The sequence below is a fragment of the Colletotrichum spaethianum genome (assembly GCF_022836535.1).
Source record: "Colletotrichum spaethianum MAFF 239500 DNA, contig09, whole genome shotgun sequence".
Classification (NCBI taxonomy): Eukaryota; Fungi; Ascomycota; class Sordariomycetes; order Glomerellales; family Glomerellaceae; genus Colletotrichum; species Colletotrichum spaethianum.
The window spans coordinates 641,470-657,418 of record NW_026054779.1 but is presented as its reverse complement, the minus strand read 5'-3'; the positions used below and the strand labels follow the sequence as shown (position 1 = coordinate 657,418).

The 15,949-nt window shown below is 55.7% G+C and overlaps 5 protein-coding genes and 1 non-coding gene across 6 annotated transcripts; 2 read left to right on the top strand and 4 right to left on the bottom strand.

Moving 5' to 3' along the window:
* Positions 1 to 3,663: 3,663 nt before the first annotated feature.
* Positions 3,664 to 6,173, bottom strand: ColSpa_04394 (uncharacterized protein; the record flags this gene model as incomplete). The annotated part of the gene is made up of 2 exons (XM_049270606.1): positions 3,664 to 4,932; positions 4,995 to 6,173. 2 exons carry the CDS (start codon positions 6,171 to 6,173, stop codon positions 3,664 to 3,666), a joined length of 2,448 nt encoding a protein of 815 aa, XP_049126563.1.
* Positions 6,174 to 8,407: 2,234 nt separating this feature from the next.
* On the top strand, positions 8,408 to 9,609 carry ColSpa_04393 (uncharacterized protein; the record flags this gene model as incomplete). Its single annotated transcript, XM_049270605.1, has 2 exons — positions 8,408 to 9,241; positions 9,430 to 9,609. The coding sequence occupies 2 exons, from the start codon at positions 8,408 to 8,410 to the stop codon at positions 9,607 to 9,609; spliced, it is 1,014 nt and encodes a 337-aa protein (XP_049126562.1).
* Positions 9,610 to 10,072: 463 nt separating this feature from the next.
* ColSpa_04392 (calmodulin) lies at positions 10,073 to 10,371 on the bottom strand (the record flags this gene model as incomplete). The annotated part of the gene is made up of 2 exons (XM_049270604.1): positions 10,073 to 10,107; positions 10,173 to 10,371. 2 exons carry the CDS (start codon positions 10,369 to 10,371, stop codon positions 10,073 to 10,075), a joined length of 234 nt encoding a protein of 77 aa, XP_049126561.1.
* A 1,240-nt stretch (positions 10,372 to 11,611) lies between these two features.
* Positions 11,612 to 11,710, bottom strand: ColSpa_tRNA_111. Its single transcript has 2 exons — positions 11,675 to 11,710; positions 11,612 to 11,647 (listed from the first exon to the last, which is right to left on the bottom strand). It is a non-coding gene; the product is annotated as a tRNA-Pro (tRNA).
* Positions 11,711 to 12,702: 992 nt separating this feature from the next.
* Positions 12,703 to 14,178, top strand: ColSpa_04391 (L-pipecolate oxidase; the record flags this gene model as incomplete). Its single annotated transcript, XM_049270603.1, has 1 exon — positions 12,703 to 14,178. The coding sequence occupies one exon, from the start codon at positions 12,703 to 12,705 to the stop codon at positions 14,176 to 14,178; it is 1,476 nt and encodes a 491-aa protein (XP_049126560.1).
* Positions 14,179 to 15,009: 831 nt separating this feature from the next.
* Positions 15,010 to 15,949, bottom strand: ColSpa_04390 (taurine hydroxylase-like protein SAT17; the record flags this gene model as incomplete). The annotated part of the gene is made up of 4 exons (XM_049270602.1): positions 15,010 to 15,026; positions 15,079 to 15,493; positions 15,552 to 15,639; positions 15,699 to 15,949. The coding sequence occupies 4 exons, from the start codon at positions 15,947 to 15,949 to the stop codon at positions 15,010 to 15,012; spliced, it is 771 nt and encodes a 256-aa protein (XP_049126559.1).

The following is a 15,949-nucleotide window of genomic DNA, read 5'->3' as shown; positions in this document are numbered from 1 at the left end:
GTCGTCGTCGTCGCCTGTCTCTGTCGGAGCTGGATCTGCGTGGTCTTCTGCGTACGCGGCGGCGGACGGTCGGTGAGTCGGTTCAGTGTGAGTTGAAAGCGACGGTGAGCGGGCGAAGGAGCGAAATAGAAGAGGGGGGGGGCGGATGATCTCGAGGGAAAATGCGGGATGAGAACGCTGGAGATTGGCGAGAAACGAGCGGCGTTTCGAAGAATTGGAGAGGAGTCAGAGTCGCGCGCAAAGGCAAGGCAGGGCAGGTAATGTTAAGGTGAAGAATCAAAACCGCTGGGTCGGCGGAGCGAGTCGAGTCGAGGTACGACTCACGCAGCGGCAGTAGCAGCGGCAGCGGGAGTGTTGGTGGAGGGATGGCGGGAGTAGAGGATGAGGACCACGGCGGTGTTCAAGCGCTGCAGGGTCGGGTCGGACAGGACAAGGAAGGTCAAGTAAGCTCACATGGAAGCTCCCCAACACCACCAGCATCGACAGTTGATTGAGTACAGGGTAGTAGTGTACAGAGTATGGGCAAAGAGGCAAAGGAAACACGGTGGAACACGTAGAAACGGCTTGTGTGGACCGGCTGTGGGTGGACGGACGACGGGGTTCAGCCTGGAAGGTGCAATGTCCACTGAGGGTGGCCCATGTGCTTCAAACACTATGCAAGAGGGAGACAAAGAGAGAGAGAGAGAGAGGACAGCGTTCGTCCATTCACCTCGAGAAAACAGTTACAAGGTCCCTTATTCTCCTGCGTGACTCCCCCAACTCGACAACCCGAGCTTTTAGTTCCTTTGGAGGGGGCGTGGCCCCTAACAGTACTAGTGGGGGGACACGCCCAGCCCAGCCCAGCCCAGCCAACCCAAGTCGGAGAGGCTCGCTCGACAGAGGCAACCAGCGCGGCAAAGAAAACGCACGAGCGTCAGCGCCCAGCGAACGCTCAGTAGCGGCCGGCCGGCGGGACGATGGGCGAGGGAGGATGGCACGGGGGTTGGAAGAGGTGACGAGGGGAGGGGGAGGGACGATGGATGATGGACGCCCTCCAAGGATCCCGGTAGCGCATCGAAACAGCCCCACGTGCGGGGGTTTGCTATGTGCATACATACTCTGTAGTATTGCTGTATTGCTGTACATGCTGGCGCCGTCGAGGAGCGTCTTTCAACTTGCAGATGCTGCGGCGGTCTTGCCGTGGCCTGCGTCTGCGTCTGCGTCTACGTCTCCGTCTCTGCCCCTGCTGTACGGTACCAGAGCACGCACAGGTGAGAGTCGACAGACGTGTGTACTAACTAGTCTACGTATGTGATGAGATGGACGAGAGGTGGGCTGCACACCCTCCCGCCCGAACTCGCCTTGCTACCTACGGGACCAGACACGATACGATATGCCTGTCCGCCAACTACTATGTACCCTTTTCCGGTCATGCTAGCCATAATTCCACCGAGTCCTACTGACTACATGGCCGTGCTTCTTGTCTATCCCGTCTTCCTGTCTGCCTGTACGTGCCTCGCCGTGCATAGCATCAGTCGAACATGAGATGGCCCTTTTTCGTCTCGCCTCCCCTCCTCGGCCCAGCTTCTCGGACGGGGACCTTTGTCTGACCAACCCAACGGCACGTTATTCGGGGGGACGCGGGCAAGGTATACCCCAGGGTCCTTTTGAATGCCCGCCCATGCCACCATGTCGTTCTGCTGCCAAGGTAGAGAGTTGCTGTGTCCTACATCATCCACTAGCCGGCCGGCACTCTCATATAATAAGCCGCCTGCCTACCGCGCCGGCCCTGATCGAGAACCACGACAATGAGGGGCAGAGTTGAACGCTCGGGGCCTCTATTTGCGGCGACGCTATCCCCCCGTGGTGGTTGGTGCCGCCACGAGGCTACAGGAGATGGGGGCAGGCAGAGCCCAGTCAGATAGACGTGAGAGTTGATGTAAGTCAAGATGAAGGGCAGAAGGCCGCTGACGAGCTCCGGCTCTGGGGAAGCAAGCCCCTCCGCGCCGTCTTTTTCTCCCGGGTTACACCATCTAGATATCTAGATGGGATGAGAACGACCATTTTTCTATCGTCCCTTCGGCACCAACACCGACTGCCCTCATTTTCTGTCGTTTGTCATCCTGCGTGAGTGCGTGTGATGGTGTGTCGAGGACCCCCAAAAGAGCATGTAAGCCTCTTCGGCCATATTTCTTCTTTGTGTCGGGTCTGCATCTTGACATGCTTCCCAAAGCTCCACGCCCACTGGCCTGCCCCTCCACTTGCCACCCTCCATCTTGAACGGAACCGTACCCCAGGGTCCCAGCTCTGAGATTTCGTGTGCGACACCACGTACTTACACTACATCCTGTTCGTTGCCGGCCTCTGCCCTGCTGGCCTGGCTGCTCGTCCCGCGAGTCGGTGCCGAATCCACGGCCAGCTACCTAAGCTCAGGCTCCCCCCTCCAGACCGGAGCCAACGTATCACCGGAAGTGTTGGCAGTAAACAAAAGTATTCACTTGCTTGAGAGTTGCCGACTCTTTTGGAACCCCCCCCAATCCCTGAACAACCCGAACTCGTCTTGTAGATACCGTTCCCTATTTTTTCCCTTGTTGGTTGGGTACGCATGGTCCATACCTTTCCGGTCTTGGCCCCTACGGATATCGCGCCAGGTTCGCCTCCTCCACATCCTCCTCCTCCCGCTCACAACAGCATTCCCGGCTGTGTCATTCGACGACGAATTCCCGCGGCTACGCGCCCTGCATCAGGAAATCTGAGCGCGGCCGCGCCGGTGGACAAGGAAAATGGGAGAGAGAGGTGGGCATACACATGAAAGAAAGAAAAGAACGTGGATGGAGGGTGGCAGCGAGCAAGTAAAACTCCACCGTCAGAGGCTCGAGAGGCAAGGGAAGTGAGCAAGTTTTGATTGGCCAGATCCGGCACCAAATTCAACGAGACGGTAGTCGAACGAGAGTTACCACCTTTTTTTTTCATTCCCACCACCACACCCCCCAAGCCCAAGACCACTTCACACTTGACGAAGAATGCGTATCCATGGCTGTGCAGGAATAGCGCTGGCGAGAGGGGGAAAAAAAAGGTCCCAAAAAAGGTGGACACTCCTGAGGTAACTTGGCTCATTGTGCCGACTCTCGTCGGATGTTGACTCGCTGCGTTTCAATGTTGCTCGTTCTACATAGTAGGTCCCCAACTTTTGTTTTCCTCGCCGCAACTCTTGTCGACCGATGGCATGTCTTACTAGACAAGGAAGATAATCGGCCATGAAGAAGCATGTTAACCATGCCGAAATGCCAAACTTACCCCAATAAACTCCATATCCAGGTAAACCCCCCTGACCAGCTCGTTGCTAATGCCGTCATATCTCTTCGTCGGATACAGAGAGGCTTGCCCATTGCCTTGTGCATTACCATGCCACGCCTCCCTGAGCGGCACTCGGCGACCCAATACTGGAAAAGTCGCCCTGCCGTCGTCTGCGGGACGGAAGCCACAACCCTCCACATCTACCCTGTCGTGCCCGTGGTCCAGTCAAGACATATGTGTTTGTAACGCTGGGCATTGGCCAATTCTTCAGATACCCCCAAGTCTTCATTGGGTGAGCAAGATTATCAATCACCCAACGCTGCCGCGCTGCCCCTGGTGTCCCTATGGCCTCCTTTGAGGGGTAACGCCTACTTCCGCCTCGCGCGGCTACTTGCCCTCATCCGAGTCTCCAGAGTCGGCGAACATATCCACCGCTCTCATTCGTTTCCTGGTCTGGGCCTTCGCCTTGGTTGGTAGCTGGAGCTGTCCGATTGTGTGTGTTTCGCCAGCATCCGCATCCTCTGCTACTCCCACCTTACCGGGCTCGGCCGGGGCTGGCTGATTCTTTGCCGTTTCGTTCGCATCCTCCTCCATTGGCTCCCCTTCGACATCGTCGTCTCCCATGGGCTCTCCCTCTACGTCCTCCTCGCTCATTGGCTCACCCATGACATCGTCCTCCTCCATGGGTTCGCCAGCAACGTCTTCTTCGTCCATTGGCTCACCTTCGACATCGTCATCTTTGTCAGCCGACGTCCGCTCTAATGTTTTTTGCTCAGAGGTACTGGCGGTGGCAACATCGGCACTTGGCGTCGAGGTCTCAACCGTCTTCCACCTGCCCTTCTTCGCTGCATCATCTTCCATTTGCTCTTGTGTCTTCATGGAAGGCGGGTTGTCAAAACTGCTGGCAAACAGCTCCTGGCTCTCCGTCGGGGACACGCACCAGCCCTCCCAAAGGCCGAGGACGAGACCGACGCTCCGCTTCCACTTTTCAGCCCGCATTCGGCCCCAATTCAGTCTCTCCGCCATCAGGCCAAGGCCCTCAAAGGTCTTGCGCTCTTTGAGCACCCCTTCAAAGACCTGCCGATATCGCCAAGCGCGCTGTATGCCGCTACTTGAAGAGGCGGACAGTACGTCGCTGACAACGTATAGGCCCACAAGGCTTGCGCCGCTAGTGTCGGGGCCCTCCTTATCGGCTTTCTCTTCCGGCTCGGGCACAGGTAGTTCGGACTCGTCTCCTTGCCTGCCCTTCTCTTTGGTGTTTGACTGAAACTCCGGGTTGGCCGCTGTTAGCGCAAAGGGCTTCTCGACATTCGAGACAATCATGTCGACAACCTCTTCGGCACCTCGACTCGCGTGTGTAAGAGCAAAGGTCGTGACTCGAGCGATGTCCCCTTTTCGAATCTTTGACAACGTGGTGGGCAGGCGAGACAAGAGGTGGGTCAGTTTGGCTTTGTCGAGAGGGTTCAAGAAGGTGGCCTCTGTCTCGGGGCCTTGATTCTGGTTCTCGCGGTTGTCTCCGTCAAAGTCTTCGTCGTCTGAAGAGTTGTACTCTGAGTCGGACACGAATTCGTCAACGTTGGTGACGAACTCGTACGGTAGGCCCTTTTCCGGAGCTTTCCACGCGTGACTACCGTCAAATAGCGGCAAATATCTCCCCTTGTTGCTGCGAGAAGATGCACCTGTAACAATCTCCCATAGTCGCCAACGGTACCATATACCCCCTCGCTACGGGCATCCCAAATCCAAGCCCACTTCTCTTCACGCTGAACCTCAGGGCGGCTCATCAGTAGCGCCTCGAACTCCACGCCATGTTCGAGGACGGACTCAATTGTCTTGTTGATAAGCTGGACCATCTTGACGTCGTTTGGCGGTTTGACTGGTACATGGAGGATGCTGCTTCGGTTGATGGGTCCTCCGAGGGTTGGCCCATAAGAAGTCGGTGGTGCAAAGCCTCGGTGGAAAGCATGTTGCGTCGTCGCATTGCCCGGTGCCGTCTGCTGCGATACGGGTTTGGCGCCGAAAGGCTGGGATCCGGCAGATGTACCACCGAGAGTAGATGCCGTGGCAGTCGCTACAGCTGAGGAGAGATGCCGGTGTAGTGAAAGATTGAAGCCGTAGCCAAGGTAGCGATTTTGAAGCGAGCTGACTGCTGCGTCAATATCCGTTGCTGGAGTGTCCTGCGACAATGTGACGATGGCCACAGCGCATTTCCTCTCCGCGCCAGAGGGTCCCACGGGCGGGAGAATCTTGACATTATCGACCGTCAGGCTCGTTGGGATCAGCGATTTGATGAAGGCGGGTGACGTCCCTGGTGGTAGCTGCGATAGACGTAACGTCGGCCTGGCTACCGCCATCTCCTCTGCTCTCGAGTCCGAGTTTCCTTCGTCCTCATCGTCGCTGTTACTGAAGACCTTTGCAACTGACATGGGTTCCTCCCGCTCCTCGAATCCAAGCCTGCCGTCTCTGTCTTTCTCCTGTCGGAATGCGTCGAACCCTCTCTTCCTTCCAAAGGACCCTGGCGGAGGCCCTAAGCTCCCTGGGCCACTCTTCAAGCTAGGAACGGGACCCAGGCTTCCCGGACCACTCTTCAGAGCGGATGCGCCAAAGTGTCGTTTGGATACTGGGGCCGCGCCCAGCGGCGCGCCGCCAAAGCCAGGGGCCTTCGGAGGGGGTCTTTGTGAAGGCATGGAGCCGAATCGGCCGGTGCTCGCGTTATCTTCATCGTCGTGATCGAAGCTCTTGACAAAGTCTTGGTATACTGCGGCTGTTTCGGCAGCCTCGCGGGCCTTCTTCGCTTCGGCTTCGGCTCTCTGTTTCTCGAAGGCGGATTGCTTGGAGGGTTTTTGGAGCTTCGCCTCGACGTCGGGAAACTCGAGGAGGTCCTTCGCCGACGACATCGCTACCGCTATACTCGCAGGCTATTTTTTCGCATATTCGAGAAGAATCGGGATCGGTTTCTGTCGCGCAATTGTCAACGACAGTTGTGGGGTGGCGTGTAGATGAAGGGTAAAAGATTCGAATGATTCGGGTCTGTAAGTCTGAGGTTGCAGTCCTTCCATCCTGAAGGTCGCGTCCACAGTGCTGGGTGCTGTGCGGCAGCTGTTAGATGTGGGGCGCTTGCACCGTCCTGTGGCTGGGTGCTTGGGGAAAGCCACATAGGTTAACGTCAAAGGGTCGAATGCCAAAAGCACCGTGCAATGCTGTTTTCTACAACAAAACGTTCTCCCGTTTCCGCCGTATATGCAGATTCTGAGCATCTGCTAAAGTTGTCTGAACAGGTTTTCAGAGGCAGGGCATTCCTTACCTTGCCCTGTCCATTAGTCAAAAGTCCACCCTGATGAACCCAAGAAAGAGACATTGAGCGCAACGTGCCACGAAGATCGGTTGATAAAGCAGTGGAGTTGAGAGTATACAATGCTTAGGCCTTTGAATAGACCAGGAGAGAATCTGAATAGCGAACAGAAATTCAATTTGGTGGTTTTCCATGACCTTTGGGTAGCCACGAGAAGGAAGGTCGTCTCTCAGCTAAACAAGGCTAAAACTGGCGACTAGTCCACTATTGCTACATACTCCAGATGCAGAGATGAGCGTCTCACGTACTTTTCCAACCCAGTGTATTTACTTTTTTGCAACACCTGGGTTTTTCTTTCAGGGGTTCAATGCTTGAGGAATCCTTCTTCATGGAACGGAGCAAGCAGCCACCATAGGCTGCTAACATGACGTTGACGGGCGACATGGCCCACTCCCGCGAGGCATACCAAAAGATACGTGCCGTAACAATCTGGTTACATGAGAAAAAACTTCACCTACCAGTAAAGTTCCTTAAGATCTATGATGCGCTCTCGGGTCTAACTAACACTTGGAAAATTGAGCAAAGGACTATGTCAAAAGTCAAAAACATACAACACCAGGTATTCGCTGATCGTCACCGACTCAACTACTAATCCGGCCCTCACTGGCTTATCTATGGGAGAGCGGACGGGATCCCGAGTTTTTTAGTGGGTATGGTCGTATGTGCTAGATTGGAACGTGAAAACTCACTATCTAGGCTTGTTGATGGCCGTTAATGGCGAGGTACACTGGACTCTGTGTTGGAACACTTGAAGTTGAAAACCCAGCTTCTAAAGGCAGTCACTTTCCAGGCCGGTGATACAGATGATGTCGATATGCTTCAGAGACAGGTTTAATCTGTCTAATTACTTCGGCAGAGAGATGGGTCGCTGATTTGATTCGACATATGAACATTCGCCTTTTCTCTCACACACCCTCCCCCCCCATCTTATTCCCCCTTCTTTCTCGCAGAGAATTCGATCGAAAATTCGATCAACTTAAGACTTTAAATCCAGCAATTTGTTTCCCAGACCGAGAATGCCTAGGAAATGTGGGCAAGGCATACATTGAAACGAGATGAAGTCCGCTTTCGTCCAGCTACTTTGGGCAATGCGAATCCAAGTCAGCCTCCTCACATCAGCTCAACACCAAGAAAAAAAAGGGAAAAAACAGAAGAAAAAAAGCACCAAGCCACCAAATAGGCTTCTCAGGGTAACGCCGCAACGGCAGGTGGCTGAATTAAGAATGCGGCCGCCGCCCAGCTACATAGAGATCGAGCCCTCTGGCATCTTGGCAACCATCCGCATCGAGGTTCCCCGCAAGGCTTCCTTTGTCATTCCCATCTCTATTTCCCCGGCTGCTGCACCCCCGGGGGCTCACAGCTGAAGAAGGTGCGTCATAGCCAAGACGCTAAGAAATACTCTCCCCCCAGCCAGATCTCCAATGAACAGTATGGACGGTAGCGCTGGCATCTCGCACGTAGATCTTGCTGGGCTTCACAGCGACGTCCAGGCTGGGATGTGACTGTTTTCAAATCTCAGCTTCAAGCCAGTCTCGCGTCACGTTCCAGTTATTGACAATGTGTTGGCCTAACGGCCTCATTATGTGTTGTCTTGGCTTGTGTACCACTATACTAGATATCGACTGTCCAACATATCAGCCCTCCCTCCCCTTGTGCATATATATCTTGCATTCCTTCCACCCCGGAGGAGGCAAGCAGCATTTAACCCTTCGTTCTCGGACCTCTTGAGAGTTCTTTCATCAACAGCAACATCGGAAGAAAGCCCAGAGTTTCCACATGATGCTTCCTACCTTCTTCCTGGCCCTCTTCAGCGGCATCCTGCTCTCCCCGGCCGGAGCCGAAGAACCACCAACCTTCAAAAACTTGGGTTCCCTGCTATCTCCCGAGACCTCATTCTTCGGCCTACCCATCAACTTCGCTGCCGTTGGCGGAACATGCAGCCCCGGTAATGTAAGATGCAACGACGGCTGCATGCCTAGCGGCAGCAACTGCTGTGCCGTCAGCGGCTATTGCGAAGCCAACGCCTACTGCTCCGGGAGCGGGTGCTGCCCGCGCGGCAAGGTCTGCTCTGGGCCTCCGACGACATGCTCAGACAACCAAGAGCGCTGCGGCGCCAACTGCATGCCTGTGGGAAAGGTGTGTTGCCCGAACAGCAAATACTGCGATGCCGGCAAGGTCTGCACTGCGGACGGCTGCACCAGCTCCAGCGCCAGCGGCCCGTGCGGTGCAGGACAGGTCGCCTGTGGCTCCAAATGTATGCCTTCCGGCAAGGTATGCTGCTCGAATGGAAAATACTGCGATGCTGGAGAAACATGCACCTCGGACGGCCTTTGTTCTAAGACCGGAGTTTGTGGTGTGGGTAAAGCCGTTTGCGGCTCCAAGTGCATGCCGTCCGGTGCAGTGTGCTGCGGAGACGGGAAGTACTGCGACGCTGGGGACATATGCGCGGAAGGTGGCTTGTGCCGCAAGGATGGTAGCAATGACCCGTGTGGCGTAGGAAAGACCGCTTGCGGGACGAAATGCATGCCTCTCGGCGCAGTATGCTGCTCCAGCGGGGGATACTGCGACGCCGGCGAGAAGTGCAATGGAACTGGTTGCTGTCCGTCCGGCAAGGTGTGCTGCTCCAGCGGGGGATACTGCGACGCTGGGGAGACATGCGTCCAAGGTGGAAAATGCCGTCCAAATTGTGCAGGCAAAGCCGTCTGCGGGTCCACGTGTATGCCTCTGGGCGCTGTGTGCTGCTCGGATGGTTGGTATTGTGACGCCGGAGAGACGTGCGTCGGAGACAACAAGTGCCGTAGGGGTGGAGGGGCTACCAGTGCCAGAACGACATCCCAGACTTCGACAACATCGACCAAACCCCAGACCACGACGGAGGCCCAGGAGACAACGCCGAGCCCACCGCTGCCGCTGACCACAGCTGCAGCCTTGACACCGTCGGCGGGCGGGGACACGCTCGCGCCTACGGAAACGGTGACTGACAACTTTGTCTTGGGAACATCGAGTGGTACGGCTCCCATGTCTACGAGAGCGCCGGCTGCGGCACCGCACAGGGAACAGGTTAATCGCGCTGCCTTGGCTGCTGGTTTGTGCGTGGTGGTGCCATTTGTTATCTGATGATACGGGTGGGGGGAAGTCTTGGTGTCTGTAGTTGCTTTTAAGAATCGGATGAGTACGTATGCTGGGGCAGATTAGCAGAACACGCTTTCTGTGAGGGGACATAAGATGTACGTTAGCAAAGGTTAATTCAAGTCTTCTCGACACTGCAAGCGAGGACCTGCTGAAGTGATTCGAATCCGTGATCCATACGATGAGATTCGGGTGCAGGGGGGAAAGTCACAGACTTGAAGATGCCCAAAAAGCAGATTCGTTCTACCTGCATTACCTGACCCAAAAAACCCCAAGAAACACTGAACAATGGATATCTCAGCCATGGACCCTTTTTTACTCTCTCATCATAATCGAGGCAAACTCGTCATCTGGCTCACGTGTCAGCATCATACTCTCATCATAGGGAGACAAAGCCTCCGAGGCGAATCCTTACAGTCAATCGACCCGTCGCCGTCCTTGTCGGCCATCTGAATCATCTCATCAATCTCAGCCGGGGTCATGTTCTCACCCAGCGAGGTTAGGACGTGGCGCAGCTCCTCGGCGGAGATTGTGCCGCTGCCATCACGGTCAAACACCTTGAAAGCGTTCTTGAGTTCTTCCTCGGCATCGCCGACCTGCACCTTCTGTGCCATCAGGTTGAGGAATTCTGTACTGGATGTCAGCACAAACAAGGATGCTGATGAGAATACAGAGATCATCTACCGTTGAAGTCGATGGTCCCGTTGTTGTCGGCGTCGACCTCGTTGACCATGTCGTTGAGCTCCGTGTCGCTGGGGTTGAGGCCCAGGGACCTCATGACGGCGCCCAGCTCCTGGGCGGTAATGTCACCTTCAGAAAGACATGTCAGTTTTCGTAATCGGATGAAAAGTCACGAGCAAAGGTGACAAAAGCTTCAAGAGCAAGATGAGACGGAAATTTCTAAGCCACTCTGCTTCCGCTCCCGCAATAGGGTCGAGGTTCCTGTGTCCAAAAAGGAGGCGAAGCAAAATAAGGGTTCGCGGTAACACAAAACACTGACCGGTCCCATCCTTGTCCTATCTCTTATGTTAGCCAAAAGTTTGACGAGTTGGGGACAGAGGGAAGGTGTAGGTTTGGGCACGCGCCGCCAGCCTGATGGTTGGGGGGAAAAGGGGGGGACAAGGCAGAGAGGGCAGAGGGCGAAAGAGTGAGAACTTACGAAGAGATCAAACACCTCCTTGTATTGCGCCTTTTGCTCCTCAGTCAACCCAGCTGCAGTGGCCTGTCGAGCGCAAGTTAGCCTCAAACTGCCCAGAAAATCGCAAGAGCATTACGATTCTCACCATTTTTTATGTGGTTGTCTCTTTTTTTTGTTGACAGGTTGTTTGTGAAGGAAGTTTTGGTAAGTGAGAGGTGGTTTGGTTTGAGACAGGGAAGACGGCGTGGGACAGCTGAAAGCGGGGATGTGACGATGGCCCCGCACAGTTGTGATAGTACGAACAAGTCATCGAATCGCACGGTCCATTGGAGCGAAGGGAGAGAGAGGGAGGGAGTGGGCTGTCTTGTAATCCAGGTTGCATCGACGTTTCCTTGTTTAGAACCCGCCAACGGTCATTATTAAGTCAGCCTTATAGAGGCCCTGTACTTAGCTTCTTCTGCAGCTCGAGCAACCCCAAAGCTGCGACAGTAGAGGGTTTCCCCTGGCTCTAGACCTAATCGAATTGCTGATTCACTCAAGCAAGCTACCAGGTGACGGACCGGCTATGAACATTCGGTGTATGTATATATATACACATGTATGTATGCCTTCTTCCCGTGGAATATAGGTCATCCACCCATCGTTGCTTGGAATTTATCAATCTTATCGGATCCACGAATAGAAGGTTGCTAAAACCAAAAAGCAAAACGTATCAGGGGCCCAACCGCGATTCGAACGCGGGGCCTCGCCCATTCAAGCTATGCTGAAGGGTGGTTAAACCCGAAGGGCGAATCATACCTCTAGACCATTGGGCCTGATGATGTCGGTTACTAAGACGGTCTTCAACTTGGTCTCAGATAGCCTTGGGCTGTACGTGGACCGGTCAAAGGATCAAACAGAAACACGTTTTGGTCAGAGAACATTGAATAGCGAGACGGGACAATGCCGGGGTATTTGAACCGAAGCAGCGGCCCGGTGCCCTTTTCGCCTTTGACCATCGCGACTTTATTTTGACAAGGATGACGTTGCCCAAATACATTACCTGCCCTGGGGGCATCATCGCAAGTCGTTCACGCGAGATTATCACACATCACCTGCATCAAGATGGCCAAGCCTTCATATACTAGCACCACCCACGCGAGCACCCCATTGCAACACCTAACCCACCGCCTAATATCCTCCCTGCAGAGGCAGGCCAAGCGTCCCTCCCCCTGGACTCGCTCCGACCGATGCCTGGATGCTGTTCTCAATTGCAGACTCGACAGTGCCCCCCACCCGCCGTTGGCATTACAGATCGTCAAAAGGCCACCGGCCAGCCCGCACCCCCGGCAAGGCACCCGCTCTCCCAGGTTGTCCCTCACTCACAGGGGAGGGAAAATGTGGGAGAAAAAACTTACGATGTAGATGCACACCGACTGAGATACCCCGCCAATGTCGGCGAACCAGCAAGTCGACGCGAAGCTACCCCAAGGCCGGGAGACACTACCGACTGTCATTCCCATGGAGGGGGGAAAAGGGAAAAAAAATCTGCCCTCCGATAACGCCCCTGTCACGGTGAGGTTCCCACGCCCGTCACCCCCTCATCGTCGTGTCCCATCCTATCTTGTCCTGCGCATTTTTTAAAAGGTAATGATCCTCTTTTGCCCCTCCGGCTTCGTTCCCAATTATACTTCTCTGTGATCTCCCAATCAAACTCGTTCGATCCACCTCACCGAACCCGTCCGGTCTCCTTCCGCGCGCCGGTCCCCCGCCCCGAACCACACGAAACTCTAGGGACGCAGCCAAAGGAATACACACATCACACACAATGCCCTCCAAACCGACGACGGCGGCGGCGGATACCGCACCCTCCTCGATCCTCATCATCGGCTCCGGCGTCTTCGGCCTCACAACAGCGTACGAGCTCGCGCAGCGCCCGCGCTACGCATCCACGACCATCACCGTCCTCGATCGCTCTCCCATCCCCGGTCCCAGCGAGGACGCCGCCTCCGTCGACTCCTCCCGCATCATCCGCGCGGACTACGCCGACCCGGCCTACGCCCGCCTCGCCGCCGAGGCCCAGACCGAATGGCGCAAGACCGAGAACCCTTCTGACCTCGGCGCCGAGGGCCGCTACAGCCAGTCTGGCCTCTGCCTTGTCGCGGACCCGACCCCGACGGCCGCCTCTTCCTACTCACCGGCCCCCTCGCCCTCCTCGCAAACCGTAAACACTAACGCCCAGGCCAAGCAAAAAGCCAAGAAGACCTCCCTCGAATATGTCCGCGAGAGCTACAACAACGTCGTCTCCCTGGCGGGCAAGGACGGCGACAAGATCATCAAGGAGCTGCCTACCCCCACCGCCATCAAGGACTTCCTCGGCACGCCCATCGCGCCGGGGACATGGGGCTACATCAACCCCCTCGCGGGCTGGGCCGACGCCGGCGCCGCAATGTCTTACCTCGCCGCCAAGGTCCAGGCCCTCAACCGCGTCAACTTTGTGTCCGGCACCGCGACCCGCCTGAACTACGGCCCCGACGGGATAACAGTCACCGGCGCGACGCTCGACAACGGCAGAGTCCTCTCGGCGGACCTCGTCATCGTCGCTGCCGGTGCCTGGACGGGCCAGCTCGTCGACCTCTCCGGGCAGGCCATCGCCACGGGCCAGGCGGTGGGCTACATCGACATCACCCCGTCGGAGCTCGAGGTCCTCCGCAAGATGCCAGTGACCCTCAACTTCAGCACCGGCCTCTTCATGATTCCCCCGGCGGGCCTCCAGCTCAAGGTCGCCCGCCACGCCTTCGGCTACCTGAACCCGACACCAATCCCCCACCCGTCACCCTCGAGCCCGCCCTCTGCCCGGTCCACCGTCTCCCTCCCCGCGACGCACCTCACAGACCCGAAGCTCAAGTTCCCCAAGGAGGGCGAGGCCGCCCTGCGCCAAGCTGTCCGCACCATCGTGCCCATCCCCGCTATCCACGACCGCCCCTTCGTCCACACCCGCCTGTGCTGGTATACAGACACCCAATCTGGTGACTTCCTTGTATGCCACCATCCCGAAGCCAAGAACCTCTTCGTCGCGACGGGCGGCAGCGGCCACGGCTTCAAGTTCCTGCCCGTGCTGGGACGCGAGATCGTCAACGTGCTCGAGGGGCGCGGCGATGAGGTGTTCACCGAGAAATGGCGGTGGAGGGAGGTCAAGAGCAAGGCGGACGTGACTGATTTGTATGAGCACATCATGACCGAGGACGGCAGCAGAGGTGGCATCCCTGGTCTTTTGCTGAAGCAAGAGCAAGCTAAGTTGTAGACCCATAATGTTGATGATGCAAGTATGTAGACATAGACACCGTAGAGCCTTTGTGGCATGTTCTGTAGAGCCTAGCCGCAAAGTGAGTATAATATCGCGGCACACGTAAGTTTTTTGTTCACAGGAACCATTTACGCAGCACCACTCAAAGACAAGACGAGACAGCATTCATGGAAACAGGTTATGGCATTGTGCTAAAAAGTGATGCCTACTCATCAGCTCGCATCAAACCCGCAGATCAAAAGGCAGCAGAGTAAGACTGAGTGATCAGTTCGGCCACCCGAAAGCGAGGTGGCTCGTCAGACCTGTTATCTCATCTCATCACACCCTCGGTTCCTTCCGACCCACTGTCCAGAAGGCAACAATAACTCCATTCCATGTCTCTCGTGCCTGTCATTCCCATTTCCACTTCCCTCAGTTCTTAGACCCCCTATGCATCTAAGTCGCTTCCATTAAAGAACGGCAAAGTCGACCTGCGCATCTGCCGTCGACGATGCCACGAGCAATCTATGTAGTGCTGCGGTATGAGAAATCTTATTCTTTTCGTTTGAATCAACCACCCGACCGGATGCCTCCGGTCCAGGTTTACCTCCTGTGCCAACGCCAATGCAATGCAGCGGAAAAAATCAGAAACACAAGCGAGCGTCGGGTACTACTTGGGTCATGGCCAAGTTGCCAGGTGACGAACACTCGCCCTTTTTTTTTGTATGAAGTGCGAAGAAAAACAGTCGTGGTATCGTGAAGAAAGGGTGTCTAATCGTACAAGTCGGCGATGTTGTGTGCGGTGGTACATCGACCCACGTGGATGATCCATCCTTAGCTTCAGGGTGTTTAGACCTTGCGGAAATCTGCAAACAGTTAGTGGAAAGAACATCACTAGATATGGGAATATGTACTGACCCTGAAGCACAGGGTAGATCATCTCGAAAGCTTGGTAAATCTCCTCGCGGACCTTGGCACCGGTGAGGACAATCTTGCCACTGACAAAGATGAGAAGCACAATCTTCGGCTTGATCATGCGGTAGATAAGACCGGGGAACAGCTCAGGCTCGTAAGAACTGAAGTTGTGATGGCGCGAGGCAAGACCCTCCAAGCGAATGGGGAACTTGATATCGCAAGAGCCAACGATGTTCTGGATCTTGAAGTCCGTGAACTTGGCGTTGAATCCAAGCTTCTGAATAATGCGCGCGTACTTGCGCGACGCAAGCTTCGAGTCGTCCTCGGACTTAGCACCAGTGACGACCATCTTGCCAGAAGCGAAGATCAAAGCGGTGGTCTTGGGCTCGCGGATACGCATGATGACGGCAGCGAAACGCTATGGGCCAGGTATGTCAGCATCGCAGTGATGATAAGACTCAACCGGTAAGTAATACCTTGGGGTTGTACTCTGCGTTTCTCGCGTGCAGGGCAATCGTCTTGAGATCCAAGCGGCAATCGAGGTTGACCGTGGCAACGATGTTCCTTGAGTGGGCGAGATAAGCCTCATTGATCGGAAAAAAGATCACTCATGATATACATACTGCAACGTAGGAGTCAAGCCGCTGCCACCTTGCGTGGCGGCGGGCGTCGCAGCGGGTGTCGCGGGAGTCACCCCGGTACCGTTTGCGACTTGCTGGCCGTTGATAACGGGAGCCTGTCCGTTGACCGGCACCTTATCGCCGTTTGCAGCGGGAGGAAGCTCGTGAGCGCCGCCAGGGAAGGAGAGAGACCCGGGAGCGGTGAAGGCCTTGGCCTGAGCAGCGCTGGTGGGATGGGTTTGAATTGCCTCCAT